Source organism: Bufo gargarizans, chromosome 6 (assembly GCF_014858855.1).
Source record: "Bufo gargarizans isolate SCDJY-AF-19 chromosome 6, ASM1485885v1, whole genome shotgun sequence".
Taxonomy (NCBI): Eukaryota; Metazoa; Chordata; class Amphibia; order Anura; family Bufonidae; genus Bufo; species Bufo gargarizans.
In genome coordinates, this window is record NC_058085.1 from 110,557,388 (window position 1) to 110,574,036 (window position 16,649).

The window sequence follows — 16,649 nt, forward strand, 5'->3', positions numbered from 1 at the left end:
TCAACTGAACATCAAGACATAAGCTTCACAGATAAACCTATGACCACAAGGGTGGCCCCCACTGGCAGATGATATACACAGGAGGCTGCTCCAGCTAAGCATGGCTGAAGCAACCCACTGACACATGCCAAACACTGAGGCTATATAGACCTAAGAGGCCACACCCACACAGACACACCCAGTGTCTCACACACACAGAAAGGGAGTTAACCCTTCCAACACCAGGGAAGGGAAAACACCACTTAAAGGGGAAGTGTCCAAACCAAGATCACACTGTGGCTGTTGCCGCAGGCAACGACATGGGTGGCAACCATGTCCTGGGAGTCAGCCTGAAGGCCGGGACACTGCCACCACATGTACACATCCAACCAAACGTTGCCACGGGCAGCCACAGTGAAGGGAAGAGTCCTAGTGCACACACAACACAAAACGCAGTGCACACCAGACAAACAAACACAACACCCAACATGAAGATTGTTAGGTGCACTGCGAGTTGAGGAGTCACGACCATAACCGTGGCCGTGACAGGGACTTTGCGGGGGCTTCTTTCAGATAGCTTGGCTTCACATAGACGTCTTCTAATTGTAACAATACTCACAGGTAACTTTAGACCTTCTTTGATCTTCTTGGAGCTGATGGTTTGCTGAGTCCTTGCCATTTTGGCCATTTTGGTAGATTTTTGCTTTCTTCCACATCTTTCAGGTTTTGGTTGCCATTTTAAAGCATTTGCAATCATTATAGCTGAGCAGCCTATCAGTTTCTGCACTTCTTTATCTGTTTTCCCCTCTCCAATCAACTTTTTAATCACAGTACACTGTTCTTCTGAACAATGTCTGGAACAACCCATTTTACTCAGAATTTCACAGAGAAATGCACTGTAACCAGCATGCACAACATTTGCTGCCTTCCTTCCTTAAATAAGGGCAATAATTGCCACCTGTTTTTCAAAGAATGAATGCCCTCACTCATTGAACTCCACACTGCTATTATTTTGAACATGCCCCTTTCAATTATGATTCAATTACACAGAATCAGCAGCATGCATGGCATGACTGTTCGATTTCTATTACTCTACTACACCAGCTAGTAAATTATTTGCCATGTAGAAATATTATTTCTACCAAAAACAGTGATTTATCAGGTCAGTGATGTCTGACTGCTATTATTTTGAACACACCTTCTATATCCATTTTGCCCCCTATATATTCCATTTTGTACCCTCTGTATATATTTCATGATTTTGCCCCCGGGCCCCTCAGTATTAAGGATTTGCTGCCAGTGCCCCGCCCTCATATGGCTGGCCCCGGCCCCCCCTTTCTGGATTCAGGCGGTGAGTAGTCGACCATTAAGTTTAGTCAATTGTGTTATGCCACTGTGAAGCACTGCCGCCACTGCCAGGTGAGTATAAATCCGGTGTGCACACATTGCACATACAAAAAAAATAGTTACCTACTTCAGTTCGGTGAGGTGATGATGATGCGGTTATCCCATTAACCCGCGTCATCCCGTGAGACCCGGTGCTGAGGTCACGGGTCTCGCGGGATCATCACAGCACGAAGTGTCTGATGGCGCAGCATCGGAGAGGGTATGGGTGGGGGTGTGTTAGGTAACTGACTTTGGTTACTACTATAGTACGCAGCACTGCGCAGGTAGCACCGTGGGCCAGACACAGAGAGGCACCGACTGGCTGTAGCCCCCCCCCCCCCCATCGTTACGCTCCTGCCTGTCACCAAAAAATGCAAGGCAATTTGAAAGCACCATGTTATAGAGCAGGAGAAGCTGGTCAGACGGATATATACAGGGAGTGCAGAATTATTAGGCAAGTTGTATTTTTGAGGATTAATTTTATTATTGAACAACAACCATGTTCTCAATGAACCCAAAAAACTCATTAATATCAAAGCTGAATATTTTTGGAAGTAGTTTTTAGTTTGTTTTTAGTTTTAGCTATTTTAGGGGGATATCTGTGTGTGCAGGTGACTATTACTGTGCATAATTATTAGGCAACTTAACAAAAAACAAATATATACCCATTTCAATTATTTATTTTTACCAGTGAAACCAATATAACATCTCAACATTCACAAATATACATTTCTGACATTTAAAAACAAAACAAAAGCAAATCAGTGACCAATATAGCCACCTTTCTTTGCAAGGACACTCAAAAGCCTGCCATCCATGGATTCTGTCAGTGTTTTGATCTGCTCACCATCAACATTGCGTGCAGCAGCAACCACAGCCTCCCAGACACTGTTCAGAGAGGTGTACTGTTTTCCCTCCTTGTAAATCTCACATTTGATGATGGACCACAGGTTCTCAATGGGGTTCAGATCAGGTGAACAAGGAGGCCATGTCATTACATTTTCTTCTTTTATACCCTTTCTTGCCAGCCACGCGGTGGAGTACTTGGACGCGTGTGATGGAGCATTGTCCTGCATGAAAATCATGTTTTTCTTGAAGGATGCAGACTTCTTCCTGTACCACTGCTTGAAGAAGGTGTCTTCCAGAAACTGGCAGTAGGACTGGGAGTTGAGCTTGACTCCATCCTCAACCCGAAAAGGCCCCACAAGCTCATCTTTGATGATACCAGCCCAAACCAGTACTCCACCTCCACCTTGCTGGCGTCTGAGTCGGACTGGAGCTCTCTGCCCTTTACCAATCCAGCCACGGGCCCATCCATCTGGCCCATCAAGACTCACTCTCATTTCATCAGTCCATAAAACCTTAGAAAAATCAGTCTTGAGATATTTCTTGGCCCAGTCTTGACGTTTCAGCTTGTGTGTCTTGTTCAGTGGTGGTCGTCTTTCAGCCTTTCTTACCTTGGCCATGTCTCTGAGTATTGCACACCTTGTGCTTTTGGGCACTCCAGTGATGTTGCAGCTCTGAAATATGGCCAAACTGGTGGCAAGTGGCATCTTGGCAGCTGCACGCTTGACTTTTCTCAGTTCATGGGCAGTTATTTTGCGCCTTGGGTTTTCCACACGCTTCTTGCGACCCTGTTGACTATTTTGAATGAAACGCTTGATTGTTCGATGATCACGCTTCAGAAGCTTTGCAATTTTAAGAGTGCTGCATCCCTCTGCAAGATATCTCACTATTTTTGACTTTTCTGAGCCTGTCAAGTCCTTCTTTTGACCCATTTTGCCAAAGGAAAGGAAGTTGCCTAATAATTATGCACACCTGATATAGGGTGTTGATGTCATTAGACCACACCCCTTCTCATTACAGAGATGCACATCACCTAATATGCTTAATTGGTAGTAGGCTTTCGAGCCTATACAGCTTGGAGTAAGACAACATGCATAAAGAGGATGATGTGGTCAAAATACTCATTTGCCTAATAATTCTGCACTCCCTGTATTTTTGTGGGAAAAGATTCAGTAAAACTTGTAAATTTTACGTTTATATCTGCAGCCCTGTGAAGAGCTATCGGTACAAGAGTGATTGATAGCATTGTGGGTGTGTGTCCATACAGAGATAGCTGTCAATCACTGATAACCCCTCCTTCCTGTACCGATAGCGCTTCACAGGGCTGCAGATATAAATGTAAATAAAGTTTTACTGAATCCTCCTCCTGCTCTATAACACAGTGCTGTCAGATTGCACTGCATTTTTCGGTGACAGGTCCTCTTTAAAGGGATCTAGCCAACATATGAGAAGTTGTAGCTATTGTTCTACCCATACTGCATGATTAGAACCAATTTAGGTAGACTGTTTCTTCTAGGCTTGGGCAGTACAGTATGATAATTTTAAGTTTGCAAGTCACATGAAAGTTGGTGTTGCAATATGACTTCTGTTATTTCATTTGGGGAAACAGTTGACCATGTTCTTATCACTACAGCAACATTTCTAAGCATGTTACATTTTTCTGCAGGAGCATTTAAAAGACATCCATGTCCATCTAGCTTTTAACTTCCTCCTAATATACATTTAGTAGGCTACAAGAAGTAGAAGTCAAATAGGAGAGAGTATGATGGCAGGATCAGACTGCACAGGATTATTTGTAGTCTGTTGCTATGGAGACACATAGGTGTGTACTCAGCTGTAGACATCAACTAGAAGGACATTTTTATTTAAGACTGTTTGTGCCATTCCTTTATTTAAATTTTTTTTTTTAGATGTCACAGAATAAGGGGGGGGGGGGGGGACGGACGGACGGTTGTAAAGGTCAACATAAGCTTTTAAGAGGGCACATGAATTTAGGAAGCCAGCTGGCCCAATTCCTTACTTATAGTTCCTCCATGTTTTATTTAATACTGATACAGCTTCATAACCTTACCGTCTACTAGCATCTGAATGCAAACCTCCTCAGTGCTCTGAGCTATGCATGTGCTTTACAAATGCCAACTATTGATCAATGTTTTCCAATGGCCTAGGATCCTTTTGGAGATAAGCTGAAGGAGCTCATGGCCACCATACATGAGTATCTTGGTGAATTTGAATTCACCAGAGATTTTGGCACCCAAATGTATGAACAGAGAATAGTTGAGATGGAGAAAAATGGTGAGTTTTATTTTATTGAGCCCATTACTATAACATATATGGTGTATATTGTACATACTTTGGATTAGTATAAAAATAAGTCTAATTAAGAGAAAAGCAGGTCAGGTCAGGTTTCAATTTATTTCCCTTCATAGTATACCAGACTATGCAAATCTGATGCATTTGCCGTCAGAAAGAATCTACTGGACTGTTTTGTAACAATGCAGTTTGCAGAGAGAAAGCTTGTGTGAGCAGATCTGAATACAGAAAATGTAATATGTAGGTTATTTCAATGTTCTCATTCATGATTATTTTTACAGAAATATACAGTATAATTTCATATAAAGAACCTTGTATGTAATAATAAACCAGTCTATAGATGGCCCCACATCTACAAGGCAAAGTATTAAAGGGTATATGTCACCAGACAGACCTCACATTTTTACGATGTCCTAATGAATAGTAGGTGCAACCAAGAGGTCTCACATGCCAGCTTCTTGTAGATTCAAAAATGACTAAAAGTTTATTCACTCTCGTAAGAAGCTGTCCGCAACTGGTTTCTCCAAAAAACTACTACTACTAATCTAGGTCTAGTATAAATGTATGCAAAGCGAATTTCATTTGGAAGTCGTACACTGGCATTGGTGGTGCGGCTTATAAGAATTCATATGACTTTTATTGGTCATGTTCCCTATGTTATGTTGGTCTATTTTCAGGGGCAGAGTCTGCCGACAGGATAAGAAGAACTTGTGCAATTCACCTCCGCAAATACAATGATGCCCTCTTACTCCATGATACAGTAAGGATGAAGGATGCTTATGACTTCCTGGAGGAATTCTACATATTTGAGAAATTTGTAAAAGATTCCAGAGATGAAACAGACGTCTTCCTCTACAGTTTATTCAATGGTATGGACTACAATATGAATAACACCCTCTCAATTTTGAGACTTTAGATATTTAAAATGCATTATGTGACCCAAAGTTAATTGAAGGTGTACACTATCCACTACATCTGCAAAAATACAGACCTGAACCAGGTTGTAGAAGATCATAAGAGAAAAAAAAAACTAAGGTGAAAAAGCAGGGTTTATTCTGATTTCAAAGTAGAAAGTAAGATAGAAGGGGTACTTTTTGCTTTCCAGAAGCAAGATATATTTATGTGGACTCCTAAGTGTTAAAGGGATTCTGTCATCAGATTTAACCCCTCTAACTTAAACATATGCTCATGTCCAGACTAATAAGAAGAATCCTAAGTTGGCCTTACTAAACCTCACTGTGGCTCTATTTGCCCAAAAAACAGGTTTTTATAACCTGTCAATCACTTACTTAAGGTGCCCAAGGGGAGGTCCATTAATACAGGGTGCCCGGCCACACCCCTCGCCATCCGGTGCCCAGCGCCACCTTCCCTGTCTTCAGCGCCGCCTTCACAATCCTTCCCGTCCCTCTGCCAGATCCCACGCCTGCGCACTAGGCTCAGCCTGATGCGCCCGTGCGGACTCCTGGCAGCGGCTTCGTTGAGCGAAGTGCGAATGCGCCGGCCTGATGCGCACTTCGATCAACCCTGATATGACCTGCAGATTGGCTGAGCCTAGTGCGCAGGCGCAGGATCTGGCAGAGGAACGGGGAGGATTGCGGAGGCGGTGCTGAGCTGTAGAAGGCGGCACTGAAGACAGGGAAGGCGGCGTTGGGCACCGGGCGGCGAGGGGTGCGGCCAAGCACCCTGTATTAACGGACCTCCCCTTGGGCACCTTAAGTAAGTGATTGACAGGTATTAAAAACCTGTTTTTTGGGCAAATAGAGCCACAGTGAGGTTTAATAAGGCCAACTTAGGATTCATCGTATTAGTCTAGACATGAGCATATGTTTAGATTAGAGGGGTTAAATCTGATGAAAGAAACCTTTTAAAACTCAGGAGAAAGAAACCATTGTACAGTAAGTGAAGTCCAATTCTAGTCAACTATGAAGAGACTTTACCAGAGGACATTCTTGTTTCTCCCTGTTTCTTAGATCAGGCAGCATAATTGCCAGTATCAGTAGATATTGGAAAGACTATTTTTTGGCCTCTGACTCCTGGCAGCGGCTTCGTTGAGCGAAGTGCGAATGCGCCGGCCTGATGCGCACTTCGATCAACCCTGATATGACCTGCAGATTGGCTGAGCCTAGTGCGCAGGCGCAGGATCTGGCAGAGGAACGGGGAGGATTGCTGAGGCGGTGCTGAGCTGTAGAAGGCGGCACTGAAGACAGGGAAGGCGGCGCTGGGCACTGGACGGCGAGGGGTGCGGCCAAGCACCCTGTATTAACGGACCTCCCCTTGGGCACCTTAAGTAAGTGATTGACAGGTTATAAAAACCTGTTTTTTGGGCAAATAGAGCCACAGTGAGGTTTAATAAGGCCAGTTTAGGATTCATCGTATTAGTCTAGACATGAGCATATGTTTAGATTAGAGGGGTTAAATCTGATGAAAGAATCCTTTTAAAACTCAGGAGAAAGAAACCATTGTACAGTAAGTGAAGTCCAATTCTAGTCAACTATGAAGAGACTTTACCAGAGGACATTCTTGTTTCTCCCTGTTTCTTAGATCAGGCAGCATAATTGCCAGTATCAGTAGATATTGGAAAGACTATTTTTTCTTAAAAGAGAAATACTATCTGAAAGCCATGAAGATTATTACATGGTCCCAACCGTCCAGCAATGCTATCTGTTATCATCTTTTTTATTTTTAAGTCTATAGTACTTTTAGCATTTTCCTCAATGTAATCATTGTTCCTCATTCATACTTCCATCTGTTTTTACAGACAACACTAATGAACTTTTAGAATTGAGTAGAAACATGAAATATGAAAACCCTAAGTTGACGAGGCTGGAAGAGATTCTGAAGGAACATTTCCAGGACTCCTCCAATTCCCAAGGGATTATTTTCACCCGCACACGACAAAATACCCACTCTCTGCTTGGATGGATCAACAGCAATGATTCTCTTAAGAGTTTCAACATCAAGGCTGAAGTCTTGACAGGAGCAGGTTTCAGCAATCAAAGCAAACACATGACACAGGTGAGAAATATACCTGCATGATGAGAAACTGTCTTGAAGGCAAACTTTTTCCAGCAAGAATTTTCCAGCTGATATTCAGTATTTTTTGGCCCATCCATCTCCGGGTATGGTCATACTGAGCGAAAACTGGTGTCACGGCCTGAGGTGTGCATTGTGACACTTTTCTTCACTGGCGCTTGCCCGTGGCAACGTGTGGTGTTGTGTACATGTGGTGGCAGAGTCTCGGCCTTCTGGCTGGCTCCCAGGACATGGTTGCCACGCATGTCGTTGCCGGCGGTAACAGGTGCAGTGTGATGTTGTTTGTTCACTTCCCCTTTAAGTGGCTTTCTTCCCTTGCCTGGTGTTGGAAGGGTTAACTTCCTTCCTAGAGTGTGAACACTGGGTGTGTCTGTGTGTAGGTGTGGCTACTTGGGCTATTTAGCTTCCGCCTGATGCCTGTATCTGAGGGGTACTCCAGCCATGTGTTATGCTGGAGTCATCCTCCTGGTCATATACCATCTATCCAGTGAGGGCCACCCTTGTGGTCATAAGTTTATGTATGATGCTATAAAGATGTTTCTATGGTCTCTTTGTGTTTATTGCAGCTATGGTTTCCTGGGTTCCTGTGTGATGTATGGTGTGTGCTGTGTCCGTTTGTGTTGTTGTGAACAGCTGCACTTGTACATGGGTTCCAGGCTGTGTGTCTGTGGCAGGTAGGTGTGGTTCTTGTTTTACTTACCTGCCATTGCCATATGCTGTATATGTTCCCCTTTCCTTGCAGCTTGGCCAGTGAGACTCCTGTTCGTCCGTCTCCAGGAGGAACAGGTCGTCTTACCCTGCTCCTAGTCCAGGGCTACTCTGAGGGCTAGTAGTGACCCTAGGTTTCCGGAGTATGAGCCCTCCTACCATCAGGGTTGGCTCATACAGCTAGGAGTCAGGGTCAGAATTAGGGACATATTAGGAGGTGACCTGCTCCCTGATTTCTGTCCTGGCCTAACAGTGACCAATATCTTCTGTCATCGCACGGCTAAGGGTTTCCCCCATCCTCAGCCGTGACAACTGGATTCTGAAGGGCATCCAAGAGGGGGCCGCAATGCAGCTAAAAATCCTGCCAACATGCCACAAAACCCTCTACTAGTAATATTCATTAGTCATTTATTAATTTATAATAATCATTTTTTATCAGTCCAGAAAGTCAGGAAACGTCACCCCCATACAAATAGCAACCGAAATAAAAGTACACAGGTGACTAATTTTGATGCTGGTAACTGTTAGGTGATAAAAGGGGAAATTTTTTCAGTGCTTTGGTTTCACAGCTGTATTGCACTCTATTACCAACCACCTTGCTAAATAACCGATTTTATTACTTTAATTTTTATAGCTTTTTGCAACCTCAGCATATCTGCTGTCTCTAAACCTAAATTGTGCTGTACATTTTGTCCTTCATATTAGTTCCCTGTTTATATCCTCAGAATGAGCAGAAGGAAGTAATTGAAAAGTTTCGTCGAGGCCTCCTGAATCTGCTTATCTCAACCAGTGTTGCTGAGGAGGGATTAGACATCCCACAATGCAACATCGTTGTTCGGTATGGTCTGATGACCAATGAGATATCCATGATGCAGGTAAATTTTTTTATTTTACAGGTCTGTGCCTGTGTGTTTTGATGCACAACCTTGTCATATTTGCACTAACATCTCTCATGCTGTTCTTAGGCCAGAGGCAGAGCCAGGGCTGATGACAGCTGTTACTCTTTTTTGGCTAAATCTGGAGGTAGAGAGAGTCGAAGAGAAATGACCAATGAGTGTTTGGAGGACCTGATGAAACGAGCCATAAAATATGTGCAAGATATGCCTGAAAGAGAATATGAGGATAAGGTGGGTAACACTTAAACACAGGGGTTCATCTAGCCTTTCTACTGCCTGAGGCGAAAACTGAAACCGCACCCCCCAATGCCAATTTCTTAACATAACCCCTTTGCCACAATGAAAGCGCTTATTGGCCATAGCCTTTCCGCTGCCTCCCTCTTGCCCCTACCTGGTGCTGCCTCACCTGGCCTCCTTGGTGGTGCACCCCTGCTTACACTCTGCTATTTTACATATTACTCTGTCCTATTATTAATGTTCTGGATTTCTGATACAGATTAAAGATCTGCAGAGGGACTCGCTCACTGAGCGTTTGGTGAAAAAAAACAAAGAAGAGAGCAAAAAGAAGTTCTTGCCCTCGGAGGTCCGTTTGGATTGTCGGAACTGCTCTGCTGCTGTTGCCTATGGGAATGATTTGCGTGTGGTAGAAGAGTCTCACCATGTAAATATTAACCCAACCTTTAAGTAAGTTTATATTATGAAACTGTACAACTGGCATCTTATAAACCTGAAGTGTATGTGGCGCCTATACATTCACCTCTTGTGCCCAACATAAACCCAACATATACCACAATGTATTTAATTGTTTGCCCAATCTTTTAATTTCCACTCCATAGTGTCATATTTTTTTTATCTGCAAACCAACTCATGAGCTCATAGCAATGATATGTCCTAGCTATAGGAATAGCAATTACACCAGGGCCATGGTGGCTTAGGGGGCCTGAAGACCTCTCCAACACATATAAACAAAAACACCGGTATTATAAATGGGCAGTGCAGAGGTGTGACCATATATCATGAGAATTGTACAAATTTGTTGGCAGACACAGCTATCCGTATCACTTCCCAAGGCAAGTCTGTTAGTGTAGGTCCCATCTGTTGGAAACCACCTTCTTGTTGTTACATGGGCATAAAAAGCTTCTAATTTTCATATAGTAAGTATAGCGTAATGTAATCTACGTTGCTTGTGTCTTTCTGCATAAAGCAGTGTGCTGCTACTTGTAGTTCTTGTTTTCTTTTACATTGCAGCCATGGTAGCTTGCACCTGAACCCTCCTTTTATACACAGTTTGGAGGTGCTGGTCTAACTTCATTTTCCAGTTATTATAGTTTCTGATAACTAATGAGCTTTGTATAGCTCTGCTTACCAGTTACACATTACCATATAGTTTATTATCCTATGACTTTAGATGGTTCCTCTAGTTCTTTGACCCGATGTTCATTTTACTATAACACAATAGGGTGTACTATGAAGAATATACAGGACCTGTTGTCCTTGGAAAAAAGATGATGGATTGGGTTCCTGGAAGTGCAATCAGATGCCGCTTTTGTAAGGTGAGAAATCAATAGCACATGCAATTTGTTATTTAAAAATGTTCATGTATGTGGTATGGGGATTCGCTCTAGTAGGCAGGGTGAGCAGACGCAGTACAGAGGCACCACAACCGTTCTTTACCAGAATTCAGTGTTTATTCACACTAGCCAGGTTTCACAGAACAGAAAACAACTTCACCTTGGCCGTGGTCAGTTCACACCGTGCTGTGGGTACCGCATACCAAGATCAAGTCCTGGTGTTCAGTCAACACCGTGCTGCAGGTACCACGTATAGTGATCAAGTCCTGCTGTGTGTTCACACCGTGCCACAGATCTGCTGAACATAGTCAACGTGTCCTCCCAGACAGGTCGCAAACATGCAACCAGGCACAAACACCTTAACACAGACTGGCCTTCTGCACTTCAGCTGGTATTTAAGGCAGTTAGGTGTCCGTAAAGACCAGACCGGCACGCGAGATCCGGTCCGCTGCTTGACCTCATCTGCCTGTCAATCAGTCTCAGCAGCACATGCTGGGAGGAAAATATCTCCCATCTAGCAAGCAACCTCTCATGTGTCACAGTAGGCAGATAACAAGGTCTACAACAGAAGGGGCAGATTCATGAGCGTTGAGCTTGTAGATAAACAGCCTTTGCACTGTAGGCATTGGAGTACCTTGGCCCCACCAGAAGAAAGGATTCTGAGTGCTCACATTTATTTATAATGTGTTTATACAGAAAATGCCCCCTAACTGCATCCTACAACACTGCTGTTAGCATTGAGCACACAGGTCACACAATTAATACATTTATTTGTGTTACATGATAGAATTTTCCCTAGCAGCAAGACATGCCAGTTTCAGTCCAAAATGTTCTGGAGTAAGATTTGACAAATCTATTAAGAGACACAGACTTATTAATAATATTTGCCACACCTTTACTTGTTCTTGCACAAGAAAATTAAATCTACACCGTCTATGAATTGGGGAAGATTTTCACTATAAATCTGTCACCCTGATTTTTGGACCATTTTTTACAGTAATACATAAGTAGTAGTACAGATAAGGAGTCAAGATCATTATTTTTTATTCACCTACTGCCCCTCGTTTCTCCGCTGTCAGCACTCAGAGCTGCATTGAAATACATTGTCAGGACTGCTCTGCATGCACACAAGAGTCCCCTGCATTATGTTAGCACCGCACAGCAGTCCTGACTGTGTACTTCACACAGCTTTAAACCCTGACAGCAGGGAACCGAGGGCTGTAGAGAAATAAAAAATTGTGATGTAGACTCCTTATCTGTAGTACTACTCATGTATTACTGCAGATAATTGTCCAGAATGGTGGTGGTAGATTCCCTTTAACAATAGTTTCTGGCATAAATTATAGTAAGGATGGTTTCAACTGGCTGTGTGTGCTTGGGGAAAAGGGTGTACGTGAGTACTCTACAGTAGATCCGCTGCAGGCAGGAACTTACAACATCATAAATCACTATGTGCCAGTTTGGGTCAGACAAGCCGTAGTCGGTCTGGGAAATGCAGCCATCAACGGACTGTTTTTCCCAAATCACATATGGCCATCTGAAACCAACCTAAATCTGTAAAGCCGTGAGAGGCCTCGCCCCTCACACTAAGCCAAACCTACTTTATGGGCAAAAGTCAAAATTTTTGTGCAAATGAGACTTCTTCCATTAAAGGGGTATTCCAGTTGTTTCAAGTTATCAGCTATCCACAGGATAGGGGATAACTATTAGATCAGTGTGGTCCTACCACTGGGACCCCCACTGATCACAAAAATGGAGACTCCATACTCCCTGCAGCCCCCCTGAAATGAACAGCCCCCCTTTAACTCCAAATTGGGGTTGTGTTCTGCTGCATCTTTGGGCCCATTACTTAGTTAGAACCTGGGCCCATCGGAGGATTCTCTGGTACTCTTGTGGGTCTGTCTGAACTCAGCTTAATGTTTTTAAATTAAAACTGGAAAATCTGCTCTGTCTATTCACATGCCATATTGACCCACACTCTCTCCGTCAGAGAACAGTGGACATTGGCATGCTTGGAGCTGACTCCAATGTTGTGGTGTTAATAAAGCTGCTTTTACCGATTAAATGTCAGAAGAATATTACTTGTCATTGTCTAATAATTTTATTAACTTCTGCAGGCACATTGGGGATTGATAATGATCTATAGAGGATTGACAACTCTTCCCATTATAAGCATCAAGAACTTTGTGATAAAAACTCCTGAAAGCTACAAAACATGCAAAAAATGGAAAGATGTGCCATTCCCTTTGGAGAGATTTAAGTACAATGAGTACTTTGAAGAACACCAATCAGATACAGAGGATGACTAATCAATTTTATTTCTGAAATGGACAATTTGCTGCTCAGAACACCCCGACACTGGAGATGATGACACTAAAATAAGTTTTCCATCATTCCATAACTTTAGATTACAGTGCTCTTTCTATGATCCTAAAGCTTTGAAGGCATGAATTTGGCAATTGTAGTCCTTCAATTTTTCCCTCCTAAAATACTTCTTGGCTGAAATGCTTTACTTGAAAAATAATGGCTGAAAAACCATGTACAGTATGTTGGGTACCACTGAATTGTCTTAACATCGCAATGTCTTATCGTAATATTCATGGGTTATCATCAAATCTTAGGAACATCTACTTGAAGATTCTTGTAATTGATAACCAAAAAGAACTGAATGGATTTTCTTCCGCAGGCAAGGGACCAAAGAAACATGTCTGTGAAGATTCTCATTCATGCAGGGCATGGTTGTATTTTGTCTTGAAGACATTTCACTAGTTATCCAACTGGCTTTCTCAATTAGAATGACTTGTACAAGGAATCTCCGGCATTAAATAATGCTGAGTCACGCTTCAGGCAGCATAATCAGTTTATCATAATCAACACGAGGTCCTCAAGGACCAAAAGAAACCTCCATTCATGTACCAATCTGGAAGGAAATATGGCAGACAATGCTTGGCCTGAAGAAGGTCTCTTGCTCAAAATGTATTAGCTCTGGGCATCTAAAAAATATTGAATTTATAACTGAACATTGAAAGATAAGAACCATAGACAACCATTGCAGGCTTTCACTTTTCCAGAATTTTCTCCAGAACTATCTAATCCTGGTGTGTATTGTGAGCAGGCAAAGAAAAACCCCTGTGCTCATGAGAGCTCCTGCTTTGTCTCAGAGGTCATGCCCGATTGTATTTAAACCACCGTCAGTACTGTAGGTTACGGGTGTTGTAGTAGATGGAGGGATTTATTCAACAGACTCCTCTTCTTCGTGTTTTCTACTTTTATCAATGCACTTTATGTCACTGCTGACATTGCTCTTTTGGTCTGGCTGGCATTAATGCCATGCTAAATGTGAAGATCAGAGTGCTCAGTGGAGCAATAGTCATTATGGGGGTCATTTATGACCAGGTATATGCCACTTTTGTGGCGTATATCTGGCGCAGATTCTGTCGCACTCCATGGTGCGGCAGAATCTGCAACGTATTCCCCGCTCACACCAGGTCTAAAAAAGCGGGCGTGGCGGGGATGGGACGGGAGGCCCGTCTTATTCATCATTTTCTATGCCTGGTTTAGGCATAGAAAATGGTCTCAATGTAAGCCAGCAAGGAAGCTATCTTACATTTAGAAGCAGTGGTGGATACGCCAAAGTTATGTAAAGGCCGGCGCCTCTACATAACTTTGACGATCCACGGCCAGCTATAGGGATTATTAAGACTGGCCTCTAAAACACTGGTCCCCTATATTTCTGGACATGTCTTCCTTTTACATTACTTATCAGCAGTAATGCCTTCAGTAGCATGGCGCAAATGTACTTAAAATAATCATTTGAGCTTATTTCTATTTGTGAATGTTACAGATTCAACACACTTTATGTCATTTAGTTTATTCCTTTTGCAGTACCTATGTTATTTTTTTTTCGTATCCTTCTTGTTCAGAACATAGAGAAAGCTGCTTGATAATGAACTGTGGCGGTACTGCTTAATAATATTCATTACTAGCCATTTTAACTAGGAAATACATCATCTGAATTTCCACCATGTAAGGCTACATTTCTGGGTCTATGTCTAGCTGCCTGCAGCTTCCTCCTGCCGGCTCCAATATGAAAGGGTTTTAACAGAACCGTATAAAAGACTTTCATGTGTGTCCGCCATCCAGCAACGAAATCTGTACAAACCTCCCAAGCCAGAACCTTTCTCCCCGGTGTTCTCTTGCTCCTGAACAGGTCACAGTCTTTTGTATTTCTTGTTGTATATATTGTACTTTAATTAAAGATTTCTAACAGAATTTTTGTCTTGTATTTTTTGTGCCGCTCTGTTTTCAGCCTTTTGGTCCTTGGCAATGTCTGGAATAAGAGAAGAGGCGCTCATAGGGTAAATAAGTAAGAATGCATGATCCCCCAAGGGAATATTTTATGCTCACCTGTTTGCATTTTGCAAAAGTACGGGAGCAGATGTTGGCGCTACCTTAATTCTCCAGAGGCAAAGGCCGATTGACCAAAGGGGCAGGAGAAAACCAAGAAGAGAACTGGTAGACTACTTGAGTCTCACTATAGGGTCATGGCTGGCAGACGCAAATCCACAACCAAAGTGGTAACGAACTGTAAGACCTTTATTTAGTATTTCACATGGACAACGCATTTCGGGGTATTCACATGTTCAGTGCCTGCTCTGCTCCGGCCCCAAGCAATGAAATCCAGTAGACATCTACCTCCTAATCAGACTTGATAAAGGGGTCCTAAGTACCCTAAAACGTGTTGTCCATGTTAAAATTCTTAATAAAGGTCTTATAATTAATAACCACATTGATCGTGGATTTGTGTCTGCAAGCTATAACCCTAAAGTGAGACTCAAGTAGTCCACCCGTTCTCCAATGTCTGGGATATGTCAATCAATTCAGACATCTTTTTTGCCACTAATATGATAATGTATGAAAAACATTATATTTTGTTGCCTATTTACAGTTGAGGAAATGGTTGAATATCGGTATTTTCAGAACAGGGATACAAGCTGGAATGTACCTTTCATCCTATGAAGGGGCTAATCTACGGATTAACTGATCTCTATGCTTTGCTCATAATTGATACAAATTCTGGAATCCGTAAAGAATAGATCTGGGCAGTATTAAAAAAGTATTTGGGATATCACAGATTGTCAGTAGGGGGCAGCAAATGATAATTACAAATGGTTGTACAAAAAGTAAATTGTGAAGAACACATAGCTTTTTTTCAGGAATATCTAAATAGGTGTATATGATGAAACGTATTAAAATAAGAATAAAAAAAACCTTGCCTTTTTTTTTTTTACCTCACTGCGATTGTCTGCCGCAATCATATGCCAACGGACACAAGATGGGAAGCTGGAATTCAGAGGCTGGAAGTGAAATCAAATTTTTCCTCTAATTTTTTTGTTTTCTGATTATTTTCTGGTTTAATGGATAACTTTAGGCATAACCTCCAGCTAGTGATGAGCAAAGTTATGACAAATTAGATTCGTCTGCTTCACTGAATTTTGCAAAGAAACTCGATATGTGATTAATTACTTTGTCATGAAACGCATTCCTTTGTATGTAGCGAGGAGCAGCGATCATGCCCGCCCCCATCAATGAACGCCTCAGATGCCATGTGATGGTACAATTGAGGCCCTTAAGGGGTTAAAAAAATACTCACCTTATCCATTTGCTCGCGGAGAGGCTGTCGTGGCCATCTTCATTGAAGAAAAAAAGCGCAAAATCTCGCGCGTTGACGTGATGACATCATAACGTCGTCACAATGGACGAGTACGGTGACATCATCACTGATTACATCACCGCGCCAAGCCAGCGTGCGAGTGAGGTGACGTTTATGGTACCATGGCCGCCACAGCTTCTCTGCAAGCAAATTGATGAAGTATGTTTTTTTATTTTACCGCCGCTTCAGGAAAAATAGATTCGT

The 16,649-nt window shown here is 42.6% G+C and overlaps 1 protein-coding gene across 1 annotated transcript; it reads left to right on the forward strand.

The window, feature by feature from the left end:
- Nucleotides 1–4,167: 4,167 nt before the first annotated feature.
- Nucleotides 4,168–15,004, forward strand: LOC122941463 (probable ATP-dependent RNA helicase DHX58). The gene is made up of 8 exons (XM_044298735.1): nucleotides 4,168–4,506; nucleotides 5,202–5,393; nucleotides 7,283–7,539; nucleotides 8,991–9,140; nucleotides 9,231–9,392; nucleotides 9,658–9,845; nucleotides 10,621–10,714; nucleotides 12,850–15,004. Exons 1-8 carry the CDS (start codon nucleotides 4,410–4,412, stop codon nucleotides 13,039–13,041), a joined length of 1,332 nt encoding a protein of 443 aa, XP_044154670.1. The 5' UTR covers nucleotides 4,168–4,409; the 3' UTR covers nucleotides 13,042–15,004.
- Nucleotides 15,005–16,649: the final 1,645 nt, after the last annotated feature.

What these genes read in the sequence shown, in the direction of transcription:
- LOC122941463 (XM_044298735.1), top strand. Translation starts at nt 4,410, where the DNA reads ATGGCCACCATACATGAGTATCTTGGTGAATTTGAATTCACCAGAGAT. An exon ending in CCTCTACAGTTTATTCAATG is followed by an intron (nt 5,394 to 7,282) that starts GTATGGACTACA and finishes CTGTTTTTACAG; the next exon opens with ACAACACTAATGAACTTTTA. An exon ending in ATGAGATATCCATGATGCAG is followed by an intron (nt 9,141 to 9,230) that starts GTAAATTTTTTT and finishes TGCTGTTCTTAG; the next exon opens with GCCAGAGGCAGAGCCAGGGC.